The sequence below is a fragment of the Marmota flaviventris genome, chromosome 19 (genome assembly GCF_047511675.1).
Source record: "Marmota flaviventris isolate mMarFla1 chromosome 19, mMarFla1.hap1, whole genome shotgun sequence".
Lineage (NCBI taxonomy): Eukaryota > Metazoa > Chordata > Mammalia > Rodentia > Sciuridae > Marmota > Marmota flaviventris.
Genome location: NC_092516.1, coordinates 7,709,106 through 7,727,540, shown reverse-complemented (window position 1 = coordinate 7,727,540; position 18,435 = coordinate 7,709,106). Strand labels below are relative to the sequence as shown.

At 50.1% G+C, this 18,435-nt stretch overlaps 1 protein-coding gene across 4 annotated transcripts in view; it reads left to right on the top strand.

Moving 5' to 3' along the window:
• The window catches only part of Cramp1 (cramped chromatin regulator homolog 1), a 54,248-nt gene that overhangs the window by 23,182 nt on the left and 12,631 nt on the right, over window positions 1-18,435 (top strand). For all 4 annotated transcript variants that reach the window (XM_071605662.1, XM_027940573.2, XM_071605661.1 and 1 more), the window contains 8 exons: window positions 1,487-1,535; window positions 10,473-10,558; window positions 10,997-11,120; window positions 12,073-12,154; window positions 12,695-13,831; window positions 14,990-15,167; window positions 17,675-17,856; window positions 17,948-18,022. In XM_071605662.1, coding sequence (XP_071461763.1) covers window positions 1,487-1,535; window positions 10,473-10,558; window positions 10,997-11,120; window positions 12,073-12,154; window positions 12,695-13,831; window positions 14,990-15,167; window positions 17,675-17,856; window positions 17,948-18,022 — 1,913 coding nt within the window. The remainder of the gene's footprint in view (window positions 1-1,486; window positions 1,536-10,472; window positions 10,559-10,996; window positions 11,121-12,072; window positions 12,155-12,694; window positions 13,832-14,989; window positions 15,168-17,674; window positions 17,857-17,947; window positions 18,023-18,435) is intronic.

Genomic DNA, 18,435 nt, shown 5'->3' with positions numbered 1-18,435 from the left:
GAGCTGGGCATCCAGAATGGACCCACTGAGGTGTGGGGTCAGTGGTGCTAGTGCCTTCTGCTGAGAAACCTTTTGTCAGGGGTTGGGCAGTCTCAGGTCACTAAACAGTACATAGGCTTTGCTCCTTGCCCTCTTCCTTGTCATCATTCATTCCCATTCCTCCCAGGACAAAGGCAGAAGACCCCATGTGGCCCACAAGGCCCTGGTGATCTGCCTTGGCCTCCTCTTCCCAGACCTTTCTCTGTACAACCTGCCAGCCCAGAATGGTGGAGCCTTCAGCCTACCCTCCCCTCCCCTAACCTGTCCCTTCCTGCAGACCTCAGCTCCAGTGTTCCTGAGCTCCCAGCCAGTCTGGGGGCCTCCTTGTCCTGAATGCTCTTAGAATCATCATGGCTCAGGGAGGGTGACTGGTTGGTGCCCATCTGAAGGTAGTGCTGTACCTGTTTAGTTTGCCAGGAGCCCATCTGCATTCACCCTTTCTGATGTTCTTTCTCATTTTCTGAAGACCTGTTTCCATTGGGATTCCTTCTCCTTCCACCTGAAAAACTTATTTATTTTCTGTCATGCGCTTGTGCCATCTGTGAATGCTTCTAGTTTGTGTTTACCTGCAAAACCTTCATTTCATTCTCTTTCTTGAAGGATACCATTGTGGACACAGAATTCTAATTTGATAGTTTCTCCTTTCATCACATAAAAGGCGTCAGCCAGTGTAGTTGGCCTGCACTGTTCTGATAAGGGGTCGGCAATCACTGGGGTCCATTTTTCTCTGTGTGAATTACAGTCTATCTCTGGCTGTTTTTAGCATTTCATTTTGTCTTTGGTTTCCAGCCTGGCTATGTGCTTGTGGTCCTTCACTCTCCCAAACATGCAGAAGAATTCAAAGAGCCTAGGATTTTTACAGTGAGCACTCTAGCACTCACCACCTGGCTTCTCCCGCTAGCTTCTCACCTGCTTTCCTGCACAACATAGGACAATGATAAGGTTGGAGGAAGTGGGACTTCTGCTTTGGCAAACACCAGGGCATTGGATTCATCATTCAGCAGGGCCTAGGGTCCTGAGGATTCCAAACTATACCCGAGGATCCTTGAATGGACTCTGCTGGGTGTGGAGCCCAGCAGGAAAAGTACACAGGGCTAGCATGGTACCCAGAGGAAGCAGAGTTGTCAGAATCAGGCAGTCTGGGGTAGGCAGCAGTTTGGCAGTGGCAGGGAATTGGGGGCTTCTGAGAGGAGAGGTCAGCTATGAGAGAACACGGTTGTCCTTGAGGAAGAGGGTGGGCAGAGGCTATGCCAACTGGCTGAGCTGTGCTGGTCAGCTCATTTGCTGGTTGATTTTGGGGAGGGGGCTGCAGCTGTTGCAGAGATTTCCTTCTGGAAGAACTTGAGTGTTTGATGGCAGGATTTGGAGTCTGTGGAAGGAGTCCCATGGGAACCTGCTGTTTTGCTCTGACCCCCGTGGCCTCATTTGTCTACCTTTCCATTCAAAGGTATGGACGACAAGAATGCCACGAAGCTGAACGAGCTCATCCAGGTTGGGTAAGTACTGGGCAGGTGGACAGTGTCTGCTCCCTTTGGACGTTTGCGTCCACACACCAAAAGAGGAAGCTGAAGTAAGTGCAGTTTTCTTCCATTTCCAACAAGGATCCTTGGAATTAGAACTCAGGTTCTTTCAGATGCCTGTCCCGAGACCCCTGAGTCTGCCCTTTCTATTGTTGGGGTCTGGGAAGTCCCTGGGTCTTGCTTCCCCTTTTCTTTACCTCTGTGCTCTTGTGGGTCCCTTGGCCTCTAGAAAGTCTTCCTTGCCATTGTCCTTCTCCTCAGCCACTTCAGTGGCCTCTCCTTGATTATTGTGCCTGTGAATGTTCCTGCCATGGAGCCAACACTTGGTCTGGCTCTCTGCTCTTTTCCTCTCCTTGTGCTCCTGATCTCAGAGCTCAAATGATCTCAGGGCCCCTGGCAGCTCAGGTGATGCTTGCTTGGCCCCGAATTAGTGACTTTCTCTCCAGGGACACTACCTACATAGGGACTTGCTGTGTGAAGACTTCTGCATGCCCAGTTGTTGATTCTCCCTGCTGCACTGCTGTGCGCCTGCCCTTCTGGACTGTGTGCAGTTAGCCTTCAAGTCCCCCTAGCTTCTGATGGTCTCCTGAGCCAGACCCCAGGCCAGGCCGGTGTCAGCACCCCAGCTTCTCTCCAGTTCCACAACTGCCCCGCTAACCCCTCTGAGGCAACCCTCAGCCCCTCTGTTAGTGTTTCAACTCTGTCTAGTCCTTTGTCACTCTTCTGGTTGAAGGGTTCCAAATCTACTCATTTCCAAGTCTGTGCTTTGGTTATAAATCTCGCCATTTGAAAACCTCCACTTCCCTGCTTTAGGTGTGTTTCCATTTGGTCCAGTACTGGCCAAACCTCCCCTCTTGGTCCTCATAGCCACCCTAGTTCAGCCCTGGGGTCCAACTGATTTGCCTCTGCTGGGCTACACTGCAGGGCCCAGCTTGGCCACTGCATGCTGCAGTCTGGGAGGGTTCCTCACTTGGTGTGGGGCCCTCATCTCCCACCCCAGCAGGCACTTCCTTGTTCTCTGGGCATCTGATCTGTGCTCTTACCAGCTCCTCGGAGCTGTTGTGAACTCACTGGTCTCTGTCTGCAGAACATGGCCTTCTGAATCTTTGGAGCCTTTTCTGTACCCTGGAAGCCTGACTCCTGGGTGCTCCCTTGGTGAGCACCTGGAGTCCTGTTGTGTTTTCCCCACATGGCAGAAACTAGGTCGTATTATTGTCAAAGGAAAGAGCCACTACTGGCCAGGGCTTCCAGAAAGTTAATGATGGAACTTTTGAAGTAGAGATGGTTTTAATACACAGATGAATTAGAGACTGCTGGGAAGAGGGGCCACCAGCTGTGCTTGTGGGGGGATGAGGAGGTAGGATCACCCTGCCCAGCATCTCTGTCTTGACCTCAGGGTCCCACCTTCCTTTCCCCTTAACACCTGCTCCTTCTGTCAAGCTGAGCAATGTTGTACACAGGCTGAGTTGAATTCCCCGAATGAAGCCAGTTTTCTAGGCCCTTTGATTCCCCTCTAGGACGTGGCACGCCCAGTGCTAGGGGTGTGCCAATGGGGTGCATTTCCTGCAGAGTGGACTCATGCTGCTGAGTGCATATACTAAGCAGCCCAAGAGAGCTTCTCTAAGCAGCAGATTCCTTCTGACCACAAAGAATCATGTTTATATGGAGCAGCTAGCTCTCTAGATCAGAGACCAAGGACACCTGATGACCAAATGTAGGGATTGAGATTTGGACCCTGGATCTTTAATAAAAGGGAAGAACAGTCACCAAGGGATCACAGTGACTGGTGGGCAGATGGCTTTTGGGCTGTGTGCTAGGTGATGGTGTTGTCCCAGGGTTTCCTTGCGCTACTGACCATAGGCTATGGTTCTGGAGCGCCTGGGACCCTGGTGGAGCACTTAGGGCAAGCCATCTTCAGGCCCATCAGTAATTCGCAGGAGGATTAGCTCAGGGAAGGTCAGGGAAAGACTGGTACCTCAACTGTGTTACCCCTGGCCACGATAGCCCTTGGCACATGGTGTGTCCTTGAGCTTGGGTATAGCCAACATTGGACGGCAGACAGGATAGCAGCCTTGAAGTGTGCTATAGTTCATGCACCATCTTTGGTGCTGCTTATAGAGGTGCAGCCCTGGTTCCATGCGAATCAGTGGGAAGTGGCAATGGCAGTGTAGCCTTGAATTTCCCCTGGACCCTTCCAGCCTCCTGTTCCTAAATTGCTGGGTTGGTGACCGCCCCAGTTGGATTTTGGTTGCTGAAGTTGGCTGCACCGCCCCCCGCCCTGGTGCAGTGACTTCAAGATAGCTCTGGAAGGTGGCACATTAGCAGGTTAGAGATTGATTTTCCCTTTTCTTTCTTTTCTTTTTTGGTACTGGGGATTGAACTCAGGGTGCTTAACTCCTGAGCCATATCCCAGCCCTTTTTTATTTTTAATTTTGAAATGGGGGTCTTGCTAAGTTGCTGAGGCTGTCTTTGAACTTGTAATCCTCATGCCTCAGCCTCCTGAGTGGCTAGGATTACAGGCATGTACCACCATGTCTGGCTCCCCTTTTCTTAATAAGGCCAATATCTATGAGGCTCACCTGACCTTGTGGTAGCACCTGTCTGAAGCCTGAGAAGGTGACTTGAGGGCTGTGGGTGCTGACAGAGAGCATGCTAGTGTGAGCAAGAATCACAGCAAGTGACCAAATTGAGTGCCCAGTGAGGCCCAGGGAGGCATGTGAGCTGGAACTGAAGAACCCATGAGATGCCTGTCATTCTTGCTCTTGGGGCTCACCTGGTATGTTTTGTCTCAGAGGTGCTGACAGTACTCTCCAGAAGGTGCTTTGACAGCTGGTGGAGAGACTTCTGTCTGCAGTGGTGGGGGCTGAGGCAGGGAGACTGCACAGTGTGTTCTTCTGTCTATAGGTGTCTGAGTGTAGGTCTGTGCGGGGTGGATGCTGGGTATTCAGTGGGGGCAGCACTGGTATGGCAGTGAATGCAGATCTGTCAGTGGGTATGTGCTCATGGGCGCCTGCAGCAACCTAGGCTGAACCTTACAGTGAAACGCATGGAGGGGGGACACTGAGGTAACAGGAAGGAACTCTGCCTGGAGCTGCTAGGGAGATGTCATGGCACTTAGTCTGGAGGCACAGAAGTACAAAAGGGTGCAGTGGCTGGAGGAGAGGGCAGGTGCAGAACAGGCTAGAAGGGTGGCCAGGCTCTTCTCAGCATGCTGGGCATTGGTGGTCTCCCAGCGTCTCAGGAAGCTCCTGAGGAGGTGAAGCAGGAGACCTCCTCCCACTGTGCAAAACTGGTCCACTTTACCCTGTGGAAGATAGATTTGGGGTATGTCTTGGCTGGGTAAGATACAGACATCTGTTTTTTTGTTTTAATATTTAAATTTATATATTTTTCACTTGGTGGTGTACAGTTCTCTTAGAGTTGGGGGTTTTTAAAACGTTTTATTTTTAGAGCAGTTTTAGGTTTAACGAAAAGTTGTGTCAATTATGGAGTTCTGATATCCTCCTCTCGCCTCCCCAGGTACTACCCTCTTGCATTTGGGTAGTGCATTCGTTAGTTGATGAACCTCCCCTGACATTGTTATCACCAGAGTCCGTCGTTTACACTAGGGCTCCCTCCCTCTTGTTGACGTCTTGTCAGTTTGGACGATGCGTGTGTAATGACATGTCTATATTCTCCCTACTATGAAAATCCCTCCCTGCCCAGTCCCTGGCAATCCCTGATCTTTTGCTATCTTTGCATTCTGCTTTCCCTATTAGCACTTGGTTCAGATTGGCATTTGCCACTCGTCACTGAGTTTAATAGGTGCGTGGAGATGTGGAGTCCCCAGCAGCCAAGACCCAGCCACTGATGCTGTTCTCCATATCCTGTAGTTTTCTCTTTTCCAGAAACTCATTGAATGAAGCAATCATGTAGTCTCTAAGATGGAACCCCCGCCCCAGTAGTGTGCCTGTTTGTTGGCCTATTGCCATGAAGCTGTTGTGTGATCAAGGGTTTTCATTTCACTGGTAACCCCCAGGACGAGGGGATGGCTAGCCAGTGTCTGACTTGACAAGACACTGCCAAACCGCCTCCAGCTGCTCCCACACTCCCAGCACTCAGTATGTGCAATTTGTGTGTTCTAAGCCATCCTCATTGTGGCTTTGATTTGCATTTCCCTGATGATCCATGAGGTTGATACTTTTGTGTGCATATTTGCCTTCTGTGTGTCTTCTTTGGTGAAGTGTCTCTTCAAATTTTCTTCTTATTGAGCTTAGTGTTTATTTCTGTATATTCAGACATGCCACCTCCAGGTGCCTTTTGTGTCCTGTTTATTTTTATTTTTTGTTTTTGTTTTTTTTTGGTACAGGGGATTGAACTCAGGGGCACTCAACCACTGAGCCACATCTCCAGCCCTATTTTGTATTTTATTTAGAGACAGGGTCTCACTGAGTTGCTTAGCGCCTTGCAAGTCCTGTCTGTCATTGTTGTCTTCTGTGGTCTGCTCTCCATGTGGTGTCTAAGAACCTTGCCCAGCTATGGTCAAGATTGTTCCCTGTGGCTTCTTGTAGAGTTTTTATGGCTTTGTACTTGGATTAAGTTTTGTGGGTGATGTAAAGTATAGGTGGAGTTTCATTTTCTTGCCTGTGGGTGTTGCTTTGCTCCAGTGCCATCTCCAGTGAGCTCTTGTGCCTTGCCAGAGACCAGAGTGCACTGTCCCATGCAGCTCTGTCTCTGGCCCTTCTGTACTTTCTCATTCATTTATGTGCCCATTCTCTCCCCCAAAGACTTCTTAGTTGTTGTTTCTTTTCTTTGTGCACGCAGGTGCGCATGTGCATGAGAGAGCAAGAGCATGTGTACCAGGGATTGCACCCAGGGGCACTTAACCATGGAGCCACATCTCCAGCCCTTTTTACATTTTATTTTGAGACAAGGTCTCATTAAGTTGCTTAGGGCCCCATTAGGTTGCCCAGGCTGGCCTTTAACTTTAACTGTCTTGTCTCTGCCTCCCAAGTTGCTGTGATCACAGGTGTGTACCACTGTGTCTGACTCAGACTCTCTAGTTTTTAAGGACAAGCATAATACCTGTAAAGTCAGAAGAGAAATAGAGATAAATTACAAAGGTGCATGTGGAAAAATGTGTCTTAATTCAATTCCGAAAGCAACAGAGTGCTTAATTTGCCCTTACTTCCCACACAGGCCTTTTCTAGTTAACTGTGAATCTCCTTTCAGTTATAGAATTATAAAATAAGGAATAAATGAATTGAGAAAAGGTCTAAATTAAAATGAAATTCTATTACATCATTTACAGACCTGATGGCATAGAATGTAGCATGTGCTGCTTAGATTTATCCAGTAGTTTTGCAAGGAAGAAAAAAATCTCGTGTCAGAAAGAAAGCCAGGCTGCCTTTGATCCAGTGGATGTGCTTGCAGAGGCACTGTGTGTGACTGTCCAGGGGAGCTTAGGCTTTGATTCCTCCCACCCTTGTGCCCTGGGGGCATACTGGTCTGCCTGTCTTTCAGCTCCTGAGGGGTAGGGGGTGCATGAACAGCCGTTCTCATTGTAAGTCAGAACGTGGCTGGTGTGGTGCCCCAGACTTGGGCTGGTCATGGAATTTGCATTTGAGAGAAAAGGAAAAAGATCATCATCTCAGAATGGTTCCCTGGTAATAAATGCGGGTGCAGTCACTCTATTTCGATGAAGGAAGAAAAAGGAAGTCACAAAGTAGCAGTGTAACGGAAGCTAGGATTATTACAAACACAGGTGCCACATGACACAGCTTGCCTGCTGTTGAAGTCTTGCCTCTGCTGTTTGGTTTTGAGGCCCGTGGACAAGCAGTGATGAGCAGAAAAGCCCATTTGCTTCCAGAGCTCTCATTGGAGGAGGTTGTGAGCTGACTTCAGGCTGCATTGCTACTTGTTTTAGATGTTCCTCCTGGTTACTATTCCTGCAGCCCTACCCCAGCATTACTAATATATTGAACCACTGTACCATTTGTTGTCTATGGGTTCTACCTGGGATAAGGTGGTTCCATAGGGAAGGTAGATCCCCGGGGTGCTTTATACCACCGAGTTACATCCCCAACCCTTTTCTTAGATTTTTATTTAAAATAGCGTTGCCCAGGCTGGCCTTGAATTTGTGATCCCCCTTCCTCAGCCTTAAATATCTGGGATTATAGGCATGTCCCACCATGCCTGGCAATAATGTTAACTCAATAGAATATTTTGGAGTCGGGCGCGGTGGCGCATGCCTGTAATCCCTGTCGCTCAGGAGGCTGAGATTGAGAGTTCAAAGCCACACTGAGCAATGATGAAGCGCTAAGCAACTCAATGAGATCCTATCTCTAAATGAAATCCAAAATAGGGCTGGGGATGTGGCTCAGTGGTTGAGTGCCCTTGAGTTCAATCCGTGGTACCAAAAAAAAAAAAAAAGATGTTGCTTGGAGACCTGTTTTCTCTGAATTATCCCTCCAGACCAAACATGGGTGGGAAGTGAAAGAGTTCTTCCTGAGGTCTTCTTGTTTCCTCAGTCAGGTTTTCCAAGTATCAGCTCTGCTCTTTGGTGTCAAGCACAGAGAGAACTCAGTCAGTATTTGGATGGAGGGTGGGTAGAGGCTAAACAAATGAGTGAATGGATGAAAGGATGGAGATGAACAGATGGAGGGATGGATTGACTGAAGAAAAGACAGTTGAGTAGATTGATGGATGGATGAATGAAGGGGCAGATGAGAGAATGGGTGGATGGATGAGTCTATGGGTGGATGGGTGAATGGTGAAGAGGCAAATGAGATGGATGGAAGAAAGGATAGATGAGTATGTATGGATGAATGGAAGGATGGACATATAAGTCAGTGCAAATGAATGAATGGAAGGATGGATGACAGATGGATGGTTGGGCAAGTGGAAGAATGGTAGATGAGATTGTAGCTGCCATGGCTTGAGCAGTCATTGAACTTTCCCCTCCCCCCATGCCACCTTGGGACCTCGCTGTCTATTTGGCTGGCCTTATAATAAGCACATTAAAGTTTTTAGAGGCATTGTTGGAATCCACTATGTAAGGATTGAGACTTCTTCATGTTGCAGTCAGCTGTTTCCCTTTTTAGGAAGGGACCCAGCTTTATTCCTGAGAGGTAGAAGTGGTGTGGCCTTTTCTTCCTGTCTGAGGCTGCTGTAGCTGGTTGTCTTTTCATGTGTACAATTGAACTACTCTTAGGTCAAATTAGGGAACTATCAGTCCCTCCTGCGCTCATTCTGTTTAAAGCTATAGTTCATGTTCTGATATCCAATTATAAGCAGGATTTTCTCACAATAACATTTTTAAAAATTACACAAGTATTATCTAATATGCTCAGAAAATTTTCAAACACAAACATATGAAATAGACAACTACCCTATCCTGTTCCCCTCGCCAGAGATTTTTCTTCCCATTTACACCATTGAATTTTATTCTTAGGGAATTTATGTGCGTAAATGTGCAGATACAAACATAAATATGTACAGATGAATGTGTCACTTTCTGCACATATATGTGCTGTCACTTTTTCACTGACTACTTCTCAGAAATTGAGTGGCAGTTACAAAAGCATCTCTGAACTAACATGATTGCAACTGGATGTGGGTCAGTCAGAAAGGCTGTCACAGCAGAAATCCATGACATGTGAGGCACATCCTCACCTGGAACATTCTGTGAAATGCAGATCTGCATATGTTGCTCCCCACCGGGCAGGCCATAGCTTTTCCTTGGACTAGAAACCTGTTCTTCTCCCAGATCAGAAACTCTGCTGTATCCCTTGTGCTTTCTAGTTTTGAAGTGAGTAGGGACCCATAGCAGCAAGAGTTAATTAAGGGCCATGTCAAGCCTGGTCTTGGCTGTCTTGCCCACCCCTCACTTCACCTCCACTTTTAAAACCACCTGCCTTTATGGAGGGTTTCACAAGTATTCCAGCTGTGTTTTGGAGGAACTGTCCTCTTGCTTTCTTTTTTGTACTGGGGATTGAACCCAGGGGTGCTTTACCACTGAGCCACATCCCTAGCCTTTTTTTTTTTTTTTTTAGAGAAAGAGAGAATTTTTTAATATTTATTTTTTAGTTCTCGGCGGACACAACATCTTTGTTTTTTTTTTTTTTTTTTTTTTTTGTATGTGGTGCTGAGGATCGAACTCGGGCCGCACGCATGCCAGGCGAGCGTGCTACCACTTGAGCCACATCCCCAGCCCTCCCTAGCCTTTTTCTACTTTTTATTTTTTTACTTTTATTTTGAGACAGGGTCTCACTGAGTTGCTGAGGGCCTCAGTAAGTTGCTGAGGCTGGCCTCCCTTGAACTTGTGTCCCTCATGCCTCAGCCTCCCTAGTCTATGGGATTACAGGTATCTTGTAATTGTAACACATTGCAGCTTTGACAGACGTATTCAGGGCCTGCCCAGGGACTCCAGGCATGGGCCTGTGATACCCTGTTCTCTGGCTGCTTGTATTCTGGGCCCACCAGTGTGGTTTAAAGAGGGATAGGTTGCAACACTGGTGTGGCAAGGCAGTCAGGAAGAAGGTTCATAGAGGTTATGTAGGGGTGGATTGAGATATATCACCTGGTCATGTGAGGTAGCTTTGCAGTTTGTGAGGCCCCAGGATGAGAAGCACATGGAGATTGGATGGGTGGAAAAATGGACAGCCATTTGCCCAAGTGCAGAATAGTGGTTTTAATGGGCTGGGAGAAGAGCTTGTGCCAGGGAATTTGCCAGAGTAGGGGGAACATGGCACGTTTCCCGTAAACAGCAGACATCTCCTGGTCAAAAAAGTTGTGGATGTCCAGAGCCACAGCCTTACTTGGTCCTGGGTGACAGCATGGGAGCCTCTGTTCCTTCATAGTGCCCCTTAGGGGGCCGTTTCTTATGTGTGTTGATCCAGAGGCATCAGCACTTCTTCCCAACTCTCTTCCCAGAGCCACCACAGTACGTTACAAAGGGAGGAACCTGCGGATCAAAGCACCCATGTGCCGGGCCCTGAAGAAGCTCTGTGATCCTGATGGTAGGTGACCAGGGGAAGGCCGGGACACCTGTAGCTCAGTTGTTTTATTGTTTGGTAACAGCCTGAGCTAAGAATGTTTTCTGCCGAATAGTTCTGTGCCTGGTCCAGCTGAATCCCAGTACTGCAGATAGATAGTTTTTCCATTTGAAATGCAGTGCCTCCACTCAGTAGATCAAGTTTAGCTCAGAAGCCATGGCAGTATCAAGACAGAGGGCTCCAAGCTATTTGGAGCAGATCTTTTGTGGCCTTTGTGCATGTGTATAAGTGGCTTCATTAGCTGCTCCCTTGCTGGGTTTCCTCTGCCTTCCTTGCCTCTGGTCCCAAGGCAGTCTGTCCACAGCACTCTGATTCTGTTGTTTTTTTTTTTTTGGTAAAGCACTTTACTTTCTGCCTTGAGGTTGATCTGCTCTGGACTTTCATGGTCTCTCCCATTTGCAGGCCTCAGTGATGAAGAGGACCAGAAGCCAGTGCGTCTGCCCCTGAAAGTCCCTGTAGAGCTACAGCCACGGAACAACCATGCCTGGGCACGAGTGCAGAGCCTTGCCCAGAACCCACGCCTTAGGTAATGTGGCCTTCAGCGTGAGGAGGGTCCCTGTAGTCTGGACAGGGATAAAGGGTACTGTTTGGGTTTTCCTCAGGGAGTTGATGCAAGGAGCAAGTTTCACCCTAGTGCTCTGGCGTCACTTGAGGACAGGGTGTGGGTGTGATGTTGCCACAGTGGTGGTCTGATGAGGGCCCTGCAGGTGCTGAGCTACAGTCCCATGCTTAGCCAGGGTTCTCAGGAGTGTGAATGATAAGAGAAAGTCTTGGCTAGAGGGCAAGTGGCCGCAGAACCTTCCTCTCCTCTCTGTCCCATAAAGCCCCTACTGCTTCTCTCTCTCTGGCTTCCCAAATTAGTGTCTGCTTTGTGCACAAGGAACTACTGTGGGGATGGGCTGCTTTAAACATTTTTTTTTAAATTGAGGTAGATTCACAATGTAAAATAAACCATCAGCCACCTTGAAGTTTACAGTCACATGGCATTTGGTACATTCTCAGTGTTGTGGAATTTCCACCCGTCTGTCCAGAACATCTTCCTCACCTCAGGGCCCAGTGCCACTAAGGGTCCCCTCCAATGCTTGTGCTCCTAGTTCCTTCCAGTCTATAGATACTGCGCCAGTGGAGTCTGCAGAAGCCAGCTGTTCACACTGGGCGAGCTCTGGCACTGTTGGTGCCTTGTCCCCATCCATGTGGTGTTTATTTCCTTAGGATTTGTGAGGGCTGGCCACTCCAACCCTGGAATCCTGAAGGCACCCACAGTTCCCACACAGTGCACCCCAGGCAATAATGGGAGCAGTGTCATACCTGGTGACACTTCCTCAGTGATTGCGGGAATCTGTATTAGCTCAGCTGATAGGGCTAATCTTTAGGAGAAGGAACCTGGGTCCTATTGGTGCCCTCCCTGACCCTGACAAGGCCCTGCCCCTTCTGATTTTGGCTTCATGTTGTGGCAGCCTCCCTTCTTTGTCTCTTAGGATGATTGTGGAGTTGCATCGGAAGGTGTCCAGCCTTATCGAGTTCTTGAAGCAGAAGTGGGCGCTCCAGGAAGTGCGAGTTGTATCTTTTCACAACTAAACAAATCTTCCAGTCTCTACAGCTCCCCCTATTTGGGAATGGGGTCTCACTTCCTAGTCTTTCTTATTACAACAGGACCCTGTAGGAGCCCTTTGCCACTGGGGTTTGGGTATAGAGCCCTACCTGTCCACTCCTTGCTGTGGTGGCATTTGGGCACACTAGCTCTCCACATTGTGACTGGCCAGCCATCTGCCCATATGGTGTGGTGGAAGGACCTGTGCCAGCAGGGTGGGTACGTGACACAGGTACAGCCCCACCTGTGTTGTTGGCTAGCTCTGACCCTCCTTGTTCCCTATGTACAGTGTGCATCAGAGGTATGAATTTCTCAGAGACCCTATACCCTGGGCCAGTGTTATCTGTCTGTGGCTTGAGGAAAGTCCCTAGGTCAGGGGTAAGGGCAGACCTGAGCCCCTGTGATGCCAAGGAGCAGATATGGCTTCTGGCAGGGGCCCTTACCCCGCACCTGGCGAGCAATATAACCATGGCGTTGCTGGCAGGGTTGTTCCTTGACAGTGTACCCAGCGGAAGACTCTCGAGGAGCGGCAGCTCCCGGGCACCAGCGCCCTGCAGACACAGGAGAAGGTGGCGCTGCACCTGTTCCCTGGCGAGAACTGCACGCTGACGCCATTGCCTGGTGTGGCCCGTGTGGTGCACTCCAAGGCCTTCTGCACAGTGCACTGGCAGGAGGGTGGCCGGTGCAAGCAGAGCACCAAAGATGCCCATTCGCTACCCCCAGCCCAGATCCTGGGCATCCAGAGTGGGCAGGGAACAGCCCGGGGCCAGGTGAAGTGCCCAAGGGGTGGCACTGAGGGCAAGGGCGGTGGGCGGCCCCCTCCTGCCACCGATGTGTTGCAGAGTTCTGGAGAGAGTTCCCCTGAAAGTGCCCCTGGGGAGGGGGCCACCCCAAGTCTGAGCAGCCTGGACGCTCCTGACAGGCCTCCCCCTGGGCATCAGGACTCCGGGCCAAGTCTCGAGAAGACCCCTGCAGCAGCTCCTGCAGAGGGCGGGGATGGCCTCATCAGAGAGCCTGGGGCCCTGCCGTGTGCCTGCGGCCAGCTCCCAGACCTGGAGGATGAGCTGTCTCTCCTTGACCCCTTACCCCGCTACCTGAAGTCCTGTCAGGACCTCATCGTCCCGGAACAGTGCCGCTGCACGGACACGCGGCCTGGGAGAGATCATCCTCTTCCTGGCAGGGCGGCCTCCCCTGAGGCTCTCACCCCCAGCAGCAGGGAGGCTCCTGACCTCACCTCCCCTGGCCCAGACCCTCAGCCTGGCCCTAGCCCTGGGCTTCCCCTGGATGTTTGCACTAAAGACCCAGCAGATGCACCTTCAGAGGAGCCCCAACAGAAGGGAAGCCCTACAGAGCCTCTGACATCTCAGGGACAGCCTGCCACCAGGCCCCCAAAAGAGGTCCCTGCCAGCCAGCTAGCCCAGCAGCTGCGCGAGGAGGGCTGGAGCCTGCAGACGTCTGAGAGCCTCACACTGGCTGAAGTCTACCTCATGATGGGCAAGCCAAGCAAGCTGCAGCTGGAGTACGACTGGCTGGCTGTGCTAGGCCCTGAGAGCCGGGCCACCCACCCCTGTCCCCCGGTCCCCCATGAGCAGCGCCTCCTGAACTGCCTCCTGAGGCTCATCTCCACGGAGGTCAACCCCAAGCTGGTAAGTGGGTCAGTGTGGCCCTTCAGGAAGTTTACCCGGGCCTTGACAAGACCTGGTCATGAAGGTGGCTGCAGCTTGAGCAGTGAGATGACTCCTGGGTAGGCCCAATGTCAGGGCTGTTGGGGCTGAGTGAGTTGCGACCAGATGGCTTATGAGTTCATGCAGGTTTGGCTTTACATGGAGAGAAGTGACATGGTTGAGGACCCTAGGGGAGGAGGAAGCACAAGGTGTGGAGCATGGTAGGCAGGAAGCTCAGCAGAGGCACTCACAATAGGGCCTGCCAGCAGCTCAGCATCACCTGGAACTTATTAGACATGCAGCTTCCAGAATAGCGCCGAAGACTGTAGGGATAACCCCAGGTGACTATAGAATACAGGTGTAGAGAAGACAGGCCTGTGGCTCACTGAGGTTGGAGACCTTGGGTCAGAGATGGGGGCCTATCCTGTGGCTTTCCATCCTACTGCAACTCCTCCTTCCCTGGTAGAGCTGTGACAAGTGCCCCACAAGGCCCAAGACACGGGAGATTGGCAGAGTTGGGAGAAGTAAGGCAAAGGAGACAGGCCCTGGGACTGGTGGTGCTGTGGGAGCTATGGCTGTGTAAATCTTTTCTTCCTGTGACTCAGAAGAGTTCTGTAGTCGTCTTACACTGGCTTTTTACTGTGGGTGTTTTAAAAGCAGTGTTCTTCTCTTTCACTGCCCAGTACCTCCTCCCTGCAGCTGGGCCCTGCTCAGAGTGGGTGAAACCTTTCCCCGCGCTGAGGTCCACCTGCCCATTCTCACCACTCACGCAAGCACTGGAGACATACAGGGGCTCACCCAAGCAGGGGAGCAGTAGCTTTCATTATTTATCTGGCTGGTGATTTGTACTTTTGTTTCTCTTTTGGTTTCTTTTTTTCCTTTTCCTTTTCTTTTTTTTTTTTTTTTTTTTGACCAGTGACTTTTTGAGAAACTGGCCAGCTGCTGAGTGATTTTGGGGGTGCCAAGGTCAGGTGTCTTTGATACCCCGACCTTTGCCATCATGGAAATCAGGCTCTGATCCCTGCACCATCTTCCAAATTCTCAAGGGTGTACTCACACCTCCTTGGGGCACTCACATCAAAGTTTTTTTTTTTATTTTTTTGTGCTGAGTTTGGACATTTTTGGCCGATTTCTGTCCAGGCTCCAGAAGCAAACGCCACATCCACGGCATCCGTGAGGCCTGCCCAGGAGGAGCAGTCAACAACCCCCCCAGGGAAGGTGGTGACCATCAGTTCCCGGAGTCCCCGCTGCCCTCGAAACCAGTCTGCCCTCCGTAGCAGCAAGACCTTCCCATCTGGTGCTGCACCTTGCTCCCCAGGTGAGGGTCATGGTGGCTTGACAGGGTCAGGGACTGTGCTGAAGCTAAAGGCACGGGTGTCTGAGGCTGCCCTACTGTCTGGTCAGCCATGGTCCAGTGAACGGCATGGAGGGTGAATGTGGAAGCCTGTCATAAATGGCCTGAGTCATGGGGTCCTGGAGCCGCCAAGAAGCAGAGGACGAGATGACTTTTGGCAATGTGGATACTTGGGGGCTCTTGCATTATAAAGCCCTAGAAGCAACTATGTCATACTGAGTTGGTGGTTCATGGCCTCTGAGGAGAGTTGGTTCTTTCTAAACCTATGTGGACTGTTTTTCTTTGCATGTAAGACATTAGAATAAAGATTCTGGTTAAGGAACATGCCAGCAATTGAACAGTCTTGAAAAAAGACAAGAGTAACCTACCACAGTGGACCCTGCCCCAGCCATAACTAGGAAATAAATTTTTTTTTGCTGGTGCTGGGGATGGAACCCAGGGCCTTATGCATGTTAGGCAGGTGCTCTACCACTGAGCTGTACCTCCAGCTCCAGGTAGCTGATTAATAAATTCTGTCTCTGCATGCATTAGACCCCAAGGTAAGCATAATGCATGTCCTGGGCATCAGTACTACTTGGTTAAGCCTGTGGTGTTTTATAAGTAAGCTGATTATTGCAGCTGGAGTGGTGGATTCCACGAGTGCCTGAGGGGAGAAGTATGAATGCTCTCAGGTGCCCTTTCCTGCCCTTGCAGAGCTGGGTATCTCTGATGAGTGTGGGCTGTATTCACTCCTCTAGCCTAGGAGAAGCCGTGCAACTCTTCCCAGGATTGATCCAGGAGTGGCCAGGGAGTCAGCGACTGCCCTGGAGTAAGGACTGGAGTGCTTCTGTTTGTCCTAAGCCCCTAAGTCCTCCTCACACTTCAGCATAAAGGGTGTTGTCATGGATACCGTAGGCAGATGCCTGCCTAGTACCTGTGTTCTGACAGTGGTGTGCATCCTGGAAGAGACAAGTTTGCCTCACTCCCTGGGGAGATGGCATCAGGTTAGACAAGACGTGGGCATACCAAAAAATACAGTGACTTTTCAGCTGAACTTAGTGTCCTGGTGTGTTAGCAGTTCTCCAGGATTATTTTCCATTCACAGAATGTCATTGTTTTTATATTTTCTCTGATTTACTGTGTTGCCAGTGACCTGCCTGTAGAAGATTATTTCCTGCCAGGTACAGTGGTAATCTGTAATCCCAGCTACTTAGGGAGGCTGAGGCAAGAGGATCACAAGTCCCAGGCCAGCCTTGAGAACTTATTGAGACCCTATCTCAAAATGAAATAGAAAGGGCTGGTGATGTGGTTCAGTGGTAGAGCATCCTGGATTTCATCCTTAGAACAAAGGGGAAAAACAGAAGTCCTATTTCCTTGAGAGGCTCACTTGGTGGTCTTTTTTTTTTTTTTTTTTTTTGTGGGGTGGGGTGAGGGGTGGATGGGGAGGGTGTTTTGTTTTGTTTGTACCTTAGATTGAACTCAGGAGTACTTTATCACTGAGCCACATTTCCAGCCCTTTTATTTTGACAAAGGGTCTGGCTAAGTTGCCCTTGAGACCCCCCCTGCCTCAGTCTCACAGGTGGCCAGGATTAAGGCATAACCCCTGCTAGGGCATCCTGGTGGTCTTTGAGCAGACCTGGGCTGCTGCTGAGTTGGGGCACAGTCTCCTGTAGATGCTTATTTTATTACTCTTCACCTCTTTCTGTTTCCCTCCGGAAGGTGCTGCAAAAGCCATCCTTCCCTGCAGATAGGCATGTTCCTTGATGAGGGCCAGCTGGTAGTTGACCCAGCCTCTCCTGCCTCTTGCTTCTACTTGTAAATTTCTTAGTTCTGTGTCGTCTTTAATTGTCTCTTTCTGGATGGTGAACACTTACAGAGCAGTGGGGCTGCAGTTCTGAAACCCACCCTGATGCTTCATGAGCCCAGACTGTGGACTCTTGAGTATCAGTGCAGTCTCACAGTCTTGTTAATACAGAGTAAGGGGCGGGGCCTGGCCAAGAATGCAGAAGGGTGCATTCCCAGGAGAGCACTTTTTAAATAGTGCTTTCTGTCCTATTACTTCTGGATCTGTTTTACATAAAATTAGAGATTAGATCAGGGGTCAGCAGTTGATAGTGTATAACCCAAATCCACCTATTGACCCCCTTTGGTAAATTGGCATGTTGGCTCTCAGATCCTTCTGCCACTTTGGGTTTGTTTGGGATTCCCTAAAGGTGCTGCTAGTTCTGAGAAGTCCAGCAGTGGGTGGCCCTGTCCTGTCCACCAAGTGTTGACCATTTGTGGCATGCTTGTCCTCTAGGAGGCCTATGGTTTCCTCATTGGGGACAGAAACCTCCATGAGCAAGAAAGGCCATGTTTCCAGGGATGAGATGCAGGCAGCTGAAGAGCCGTTGCAGAATTCCTTCCAGGTTTTCTACCCAACAGAACTCCCTTCACTCTGGAGAGGTTGTGTGGGAGAGTGTTGGCATGTGGCTTTCCCTTCTCCTTTCCAGGTTTAAGGAACCCCCCAAGGCCCCTCTTGGTGGCTGGTCCCTCCAGTACGGGAAGCAGTGACTCAGATGGTGGCCTCTTTGCTGTCCCAACGACTTTGCCACCCAACAGCCGACATGGGAAGCTCTTCTCCCCCAGCAAAGAAGCAGAGCTGACGTTCCGGCAGCACCTAAACTCCATCAGTGTGAGTGCTGGGCTGGGCGCCTGCGTGCCAGGCCAGGCCACCATGCCATGGAGGGCACATCCTCAGGGCTGGTGTGCTGTCTCCCTTACAGATGCAGTCAGACTTCTTTTTGCCAAAGCCCAGGAAACTGCGGAACCGGCACCTGCGGAAGCCATTGGTGGTCCAGGTGAGGACCTCACATGAGTCCACGTGCCCCTGGCTCTATCGCTGGCCCAGCTAGCCAACTCACACTGGGTTTCTTCTGTGACTTAGGTTTTCAGGGTGTAAAATAGGGGAAATCACTGCTGCTGCTTTTCCTTACGAATGTGAAAAGTAAAAGCAAAAATAGTGAATTTAATGGTGCCTATAAGTAAAGATTATCTTTGAATTGCATTGAAAATTATGAGCAGAAAAGATAAAAGTTCTGGGGTCCAGGTTCTAAGAACGTCTGAGCTGGGTTGGAAGTCTTGGAGGACTTCCCAGGACATGATGAGACACACTGAGCTGGTGCCAGCAGTCAGCAAGGAGTGGATTGATAGGCCTGGCCTCTGCCAGAGTGCTGGGTGGAGGGAGTGCTGGGTGGACCTTCCAGGGCCACAT